The sequence below is a fragment of the Cylas formicarius genome, unplaced genomic scaffold, assembly GCF_029955315.1.
Source record: "Cylas formicarius isolate icCylForm1 unplaced genomic scaffold, icCylForm1.1 PGA_scaffold_10__41_contigs__length_53128322, whole genome shotgun sequence".
In the NCBI taxonomy this organism is placed as follows: domain Eukaryota; kingdom Metazoa; phylum Arthropoda; class Insecta; order Coleoptera; family Brentidae; genus Cylas; species Cylas formicarius.
The window spans coordinates 36,308,997-36,317,091 of record NW_026844214.1 but is presented as its reverse complement, the minus strand read 5'-3'; the positions used below and the strand labels follow the sequence as shown (position 1 = coordinate 36,317,091).

Here is an 8,095-nt window from a genome sequence, read left to right as displayed (position 1 = left end):
AGGGTTAACTAAAAGGGTAACGTAATACTTTTCGCTCGAGTTAGTTGAATAAATCGTGGAATTTAGTGTTTACAGATTTATTGTGTTTGCTTATTTACTCGAGTCAGTTCTGAAAACGAGAAAATGACTTTATAATCTTTATAAAATCCTATACAGTGTGTCAAAACAGCATATCCACCTACTTTCATACCGAACATTCTGAGAAATTGAATACTTTTGGAAAAAATGACATACATGTTTTTTCTTGCTGGATGAATTGGATCCAATTAAGAATAGAAAAATGAAAGAAATCATATTTAAAAAGCTTTAATGTGTAGATTTTAGTTGTAGTCGCTAATTGTAATATCTATACAAACAAATTTTTCGTTTGCTATCTGAATATTCAAAATTATCGTTGCACATTCGTCTAATTATGATGACATGCCGTTTTTTATTATGCCTCCGCAATTCCATATGAATTGAAAAGTATTCGATTTCACAAGGTTTTAATATTTTTAATGTTTTTATTTAGAAAACAAAAAAATATATAAGAGATATATAAGAAATCAAAAATATTTCTTTAAGAATACAAATATTAAACTAAAGTGATAAAAAATATATTTAATATAACCAAAAAAATTAACAGAAACACAAAAAACTAGGAATGGAAGTTTCTCGAAGTCGTGAATGCGTGAATATATAATAATTCTTTATTTCGCAGGCTATTCAACATCTTGATAAACTTTCCCAGTCACTCGTTCCGCTCGTGCCAAATCAAACTCGTCACTAAAGTAGCTTTACCAAACTTGTTAGTTTAGTCGTTAATTTAGTTTTTAGTTTTTATTATATAATATTTTAACCTCGATTTACAAAACAAACATTTCGTATCTATTATCGAACTGTAAAATATTCGCAAATCATTAACAAACACCCTGTATAACGCTTAATGCTGAAAATAATTTTTTACCGACGCCATGCAACTAAATAGAATTTTATGATACATCATCATACACAAGAATAATGCGCACAACACGAAAATTCAAAAATAAGATTTACACCTGGGTAACACTATCCACAGGCGTTTCGTTAGCGGTAAATAAACATAATAGGCCACTAGTTTAACGCCTAATTGCTCACAGGTTCTATCATCATTTTGAATCTAAAGCTCGCAGTGGCGTAACACTAAATTCTCACCGTCCAGTAAAGATATATATCTACAATATATTTAGGCATTCCCTGCAATCAGCATATTATTTATCAATTTCTTTGCACTGAACATTACAAAGAAAAAAGTATATGAGAAGTACAAATTCGAAATAACTTACGAAGTACGTAGTGAGTACGAAGTCTGTAGTTATTTAACGAAGAAACTGTTAATTAAATGTGAAAACGCAATGACAATTTCAAAACCCAAAAAATACATATTTTATTTTTAGTTTTGGTCAGAATCATTCCCATACATTTTTCGCTCCGTTAGTTGTAACTGTATTTGATGGTAAAACCGATAGTAGTTTTGATATGTTCGAAGTTGTCATACGAGGCATAAGATTTGTTACATTGCTTTGTTAATTATTTAATTTTCGAGCTTAAAAACCAAAGTATTAAACTATTTTCAAACATCCGATGTCAAGGGTGAGACCTATATATTCTATTCAATTTTAATTACTAAATTGCGATGCCAAAGGCTAACTATAAATTTCAATTAAGTAATCATCCCATTTGTCGGATCAATAGGTATATCTCTTTTATCCGAAGCCGCTTCCTCGAACGACGTCTTTTATCAATAATAATGAAATGACAACACTCATACTCCGAAAACAGATCGCTGCACATTTCTGGTCTATAGTTTTGACCTCGACGTCTCTACAAACTCTCTGTTGTCAATCCTAATTCAACGAATCTTTACAAATGATTAAACAAAGTTCTTCCAATTACAAAGTATGCTATGCGAAGAGGGTTCACAATAGGTTATAGCATTCAAACAGTTTCTACTTTCCTTTAAAATTTATTATTAAATCATTATTGAGCTGCCCCTATTCGTTCATATTTCCATCATTCATTTAAATAGAGAAACTCAATCAAAGCACCCTGCTCTACGTCTCTGGATTTAGATTACAATTTACCACCGGTAGTGGGGCACATAAATAAGGGTAACAAACTGGTTACTCTTTCAGTGATCTCTTTTCAAAAACTCATCGATCTTCAGCGGAAACAAATTTGTGAAAAAAATTTTTTTAATGGAATTAAACGAAGAGAGTGTCACGAAGCATTCAGACTTTAGTATTGAGCATATCTTGAATCGCGCGGGTAATAATATAACGAGGAATGAAGGGGACTTGCGTCACAACCCGGTGGAAAGTTTTCATTGGCTTCAGTGTTCCAGATACTGTCCACCAAAAGTTCCAAGTAGGTATAGTTTTTGAAATTTTAGCAACTTAGATTGGAGGGTATAGGTTAAGTGTTAAGTGTAAGTGTGAAGTATAGGATAAACAACCCAGTAACATCAGCAGGATCAAAACTAAATTTTTATTTTCAATTATTGCATCTTTAAAACTATTAAAAAGTGTTTTATCAAAATATAGAAACTTTTATATTACTTTTTAGGGAAAAGATACAAATTTTACAAAATCCTATATTTAAGATATTAAGATTAAGATCTGAAAAATATTTCATCTTAATTTTATATTAATGGTTAATTTTTTTAATTTTCGAAATATTATATAGTTTAAAAATTATATTTATTATATATTTTGCGTAAAACATATTTTTCCAAAACGGCATTGTATTTTTATTTTTAGATATAAAAATCTATATATGGTTCCTTGGCTAGATAACATAATATAGTAGCAATAACGCTGACCAATAAATTGGTAACAAAGTTAATATATCGTAACAATATAACTTTCTAAAACAGAAAGCTGTGCTATATCAACCGCGACAAAGAAAATATTACAATGCTTTTGCTCCTGCCTATAACTTTTTTGTCCATTTTTGCAAATATCTTCTCAGAATCTTTATTATCCAGCTCGTACTTCTTAAAATTAGTTAATGATAAAATACGATGATTCGTATTTCAGGGATAAACAAGAAAGAGACTTTTCAAAAGAGGCAACTGGGTAGGCATCCAAGAATCCCATTCACTAGTACCCAACTGTCAATATTAGAACAAAAATTTCAAGAGAGCCCGTATTTAAGCAGCGACGAAGTTATGACACTTTCGCAGAAACTGAAACTGGCGGACATACGAGTGAAAATTTGGTTCCAAAACAGAAGAGCGAGAGAAAGGAGAGAACGAAACTCGACTTCCAATGATAACAGAGCAAACCCAGAAAATCCACAAAATGGGGAAACGAACGAGCGTAGGGAACAAACTTTTTATAAACATTTATTAACGAATATTAATGAAAATTCGGTTTCTATCTTTACAATGTCGAATGAAAGAGACCCAAAAAAAATTTCCGAAGAGACTGCAGTCGGCAGTCACACACATTCTAGTCACGAATATGTTGTAAATTATGAAATCGGTCAAAAGGTAGTCTCCTCCATGTTTCCTTTTGCAAAATATTCTACAGCCAATGAAGAGGATTCTAGGTGATTTAGTCCGACAATGCCGTTTTATTGCGAACAATTTTAATATATGTATTAGAATAATCAATCAAGTGCGTGTAACTCATTTTCCAACTTTCCAACCTCACCAACTCCACTTCCACTCTACCAAAAAAATGCGAATAGCCAGACCGTTTGGTATGGCGTAGGAAATATGTGTTGAGTAATTTTCCCATGAACATGTACGAGGTGACCCGTTTAAGAGGGGCCTATACCTTATCTCGAAACCTAAGGCGGTTACAAAAAAATTAAAAACAAAAGTTGTTTCTATTAATATGACTTCTTTTTTTTATTTCCCTAATCGTCACATTTTTATCTACAGGGTAGTAAAACAAAGTTATATTTTTTTAAATAGAACACACTACATTTTATTGCATTTTTTGGATAGTCCTTTCCACCGTTTCGAACTTATTAGCGATCATCTTCAGAATTTTTTTAAACCACCATTGCCATTAACTTGGTTGCTTATTAACTTTTTTCCATCTATTGTTTTTATTAAAATAATACTGTTCTTTAGGCATTGATCAAATTAGTATGGCTATCTGACTTTCCGTTTTGGCTATTATTTTCCAATAATTAAAAAATATTCATATTCTTAATAATATAGACCACATGTCTTCAAAAAATATATAGAGACCTGCCTGTTGAAAGACAAACACAAAATTGATGATATTGTTAATTTTGACCTTTTTGATATAATCATCGCAATAGCTTTGAAAACAATAGTAGTTCTCTGTTGTGATAATATTACTGATTTTCTGACAATTATCAGTGTATTATAATATTTTAAGCGTATTTTTACTATTTTCTATTTATTTTATTAAGGTGCATTTTTGTCGAGTCTATTTTGTATAATGTATACGAAGGATGAAAAAGTTGGCCTATTAGAATGTAACCTCGCCAATAACAAAAGTCCCGCTCCTGCTCTCAGATAATATAGAGCCAAATTTCCCGATAAACGATTGCCAGGGGGAAAAAATTGCTAAAATGTACCAGCAGTTTCGAACAAATGGCAGAGTTTTAGTGAAAAAGGTAGGAGCCAAACGGTTTTGGATGAAAATATGCAGCTAGATATTCTTCTGCATTTTGAAAATACTCCAGAGACCTCCACCCGCCTCGTCGCTTCAGATATAGGCCTAGGACAAACCACACATCAAACATGTTTATAAATTAACAGTTATATGCCGTTTTAATTCACACCAGTAAAAAAACTACAAGAAGCAGATTTCAACTTATTTTGCAATATTAATGATGGATAGGCATTTTTCAGATAACATATTTCAAAATATAATTTGAACCGATGAATCAATATTTACAATGTCAGCGGTGCTATTTAATTAAAAAAAAAGCATTATTGGAGTTCAGAAATCAAAAAATGTGTTTTTCTTCAGATTTAGAATTTTAGGACCCATATTTTACCAACAAAATTTAACATCCGTACGATATTTAAATTTATTAAGGAACGAAACACGGCCACTTACACATACACATAATAATATTCCCCAAAGAGAGCATCCAAATTTAATTTGGCAGCAAGATAAGGAGCGCCATCATCGAAGTGCTGCAATCATTCGTTTTTTAAACGAAAATTACAGAGAGTGGATTGGACCAAACGGAACCATTTCCTGGCCTGCGAGGAGTTTAGATTTGATTGTGGTTCACATGGAAAGATATGGTCAATTTAGGGTGTGCAGCAACCAGTACGCGCGGCAATACACTATCTGAATGCAACGAATTACGTCTCAAATGCCATATACTATTTAGGAATAGCATAACTACTTGTATTCTTCAAAACTCAGGACATATTGAAAAACTAATTTAATTAATTTTACTTGTAAGTAATATATATTAGTGGCTATTTTTTGTAAGTCAGAGATCCGTACTATTTTATATAATTGAAATTGCTATTAAAGTGGCAGGGCGTTTCTTTTAAGAAAATTGCGTATTCGTAGAAAATATTTTAAATTTGATCATTGCTTAAAGAAATGCATTATTTTCGTAAAAATAATAGATGGAAAAAGTTTACAAAATTAATAAGCAACACAAAAATGATGGTTTAAATATAACCTGATTTCTGAAGATGATCGCCAAAAAGTCCGAAACGGTGCATCACAGACCCATCCTCAAATATATCGTTGAATTTGTCTTTGAAAGGACTACCCAAAAATGCAATAAAATGTAGGGTATTGTATAAAAAAAATGTAACTTTGTTTTACCACAATGTGTATAAAAAAGTCGCGATTACGAAAAACAAAAAAATTAAGGTCATTTGAATAGAAACAATTAAGTTAGAAAATATGGTCCATGGACTTTAGTGTATATTTCGCTTATAAACTTCTGAGGTAATAGAGAAATTAAAATTAGGTTATATTTTAATCAAATTGAAATTATTATAAAATCATTAAGGTTCAGGTATTATTGAAACACATTTATTTTGATCGTAGCAACCAAAAATGGAATAATATAAAGGGGTTCCGTTTTAAAAAATACAACTTTGATAAGCTTTCGAACCAGCCTGTATAGTATAAAAGTAATCTCAAAAAATTACCCATATGCCAAGAGTAAAACTTTTTGAATACCTTGTATTTTGACTACAATAATTCCTGGCGTATAGCGTAAATAATCCATAAGGACCACAATGAAAATTCCAATGGTATCAAGATAACCGGGGTAACGTACTCCAAATGACTACAATCAAACTATACGGGCTAACAAGGGTATTTTTTATTTTTTCTGTTTTTTTAGCTATTGTGATGTTTTTAATATTGTGATTAAGTTAATTACTCTACCTAAAGTGTACCTAGTGAATTTAATGAATAGGTAATAGCGACCTAAGCAAAAATTATTAGGGTATGGTCTCTTCATAAATGTAAGAAAGTGACCAATTGCTTTTGAATGAGATTATTAAAGGGTGGTCATTAACATACAATGCAACAAGATTATTACCTAAAGTTTCGGAATTTAAATTCAGGTATAATTGTGGTCCGTAATAGAAAATAATTTTATACCTACCTGTGTTTAATATTCTTTGGTTTGGTATACTACTTAGTTTAAGTTTATTAGTAATCATTCTTATTTCGTGTGTAATACAGCGTGTGTTGAATCGTGTGCGAATTATGCAAAATATGAGCGAGATGCTCCCGCCCAAATGTAGAAAACACTATTCTATTGATACTAAGAAAGTTATAAATAAAGTTTATTTGACTCTCATTGAACGTGGTGCCAGCAAGCAAGCATCTTTAGAAGAAACGGCCACATTTACGAAAATTTCAACATCAACTGTATGGAAAATTGTGAATAATCCCATTTCAGCGAGGAAAAAAAGAAGCGATGCTGACATTTTCTCGAGTGTAGATGAAAGTGATCAAGATATAATACCTCGTAAAATTTACCAGTTATACGAGGAACAAAGCGTGCCTACAATAGATATCTTAATTAGGAGGCTTGAAAAAGATGAAATCGGTGTTAAATGTGGCAGAACTACCTTATGGAAGTGTATTCAACACATGGGTTTTAGATTTAAAAAATTGCCAAAAGGCGAGTTTTAATAGAATATTTTAGAATTCGGAAATGGCGACTGGAATATCTAGAAAAAATTAGGAATTACAAAGAACAACAAAGGCCAATTATTTACTTGGATGAAACCTGGTTCGACACTTATGATACCCCGGAAAAGGGTTGGGTTGACTCCACTGATAAGTATAAAACTAACGCGCCATCAAAAAAAGGTAAAAGAATAACTATTTTGCATGCTGGCTCAAAAGATGGTTGGATTCCAAATGAACTTTCTCTGTCTGCGAAAAATATTAAAGATTCTTGTCTGGATTACCATGAAGACACCACCGCTGATTTATTTGGAAGTTGATTTAAAAACAAACTAGTTCCAAAGATTCCTCCTAATAGCGTAATTGAAATGGGCAAGTTATCATATTAGGCAGTTGACTAAAACCCCTTCCTCATGTGACACAAAAGCAACAATCCAAAACTGCATATATAATAACGACATTTAGTTTCACGAAGATTATACCAGTCAAGCTCTGAAGAAGCCAATAGGATGATTCGCGAAACATCAGCAATTTCGACTCAGCAAAAACCGACACAGGAGGAATCCAGAAGTTTTGTAAAAATATTATACCAAAAAGCAATTAATTGGAATACGTCTGTGATGCTTATACAAAAAATCTAGGGCATACAGTTTTAAGGCTTCCTTCCACCTTACCACTGTATATGTATCCCATTGAACATGTTTGGCACCAACTGAAATCTGCCATTCGTCATAACAATGTCTCAAACTTATAGAAACCGAAGTTTTTAACATCCCTCCACAAAGTTGGGCAAATTCTATTAAACATATAGAAAAAGCAGAACAATCGTATATCCATATTGCAAATAATATAGAACAAATAATAATTAGAACAGGCGATGATAGTGATACTGATTTATTATGTGAATAACTTTAAGTAATTTAAGTAGGTAATAAAAATAGTTTGTAATTTTATTTTATTATTTT

General features: G+C 31.6%; 1 protein-coding gene across 1 annotated transcript; it reads left to right on the top strand.

The window, feature by feature from the left end:
* Nucleotides 1-2,178: 2,178 nt before the first annotated feature.
* On the top strand, nt 2,179-5,310 carry LOC132699310 (brain-specific homeobox protein homolog). Its single transcript, XM_060665990.1, has 3 exons — nt 2,179-2,385; nt 3,057-3,570; nt 5,181-5,310. The coding sequence occupies exons 1-3, from the start codon at nt 2,217-2,219 to the stop codon at nt 5,308-5,310; spliced, it is 813 nt and encodes a 270-aa protein (XP_060521973.1). The 5' UTR covers nt 2,179-2,216.
* Nucleotides 5,311-8,095: the final 2,785 nt, after the last annotated feature.

Coding starts and splice junctions, on each gene's coding strand:
- LOC132699310 (XM_060665990.1), top strand. CDS start 2,217: ATGGAATTAAACGAAGAGAGTGTCACGAAGCATTCAGACTTTAGTATT. Junction 2,386..3,056: donor CTGTCCACCAAAAGTTCCAA/GTAGGTATAGTT, acceptor TTCGTATTTCAG/GGATAAACAAGAAAGAGACT. Junction 3,571..5,180: donor GCCAATGAAGAGGATTCTAG/GTGATTTAGTCC, acceptor CGAAAATTACAG/AGAGTGGATTGGACCAAACG.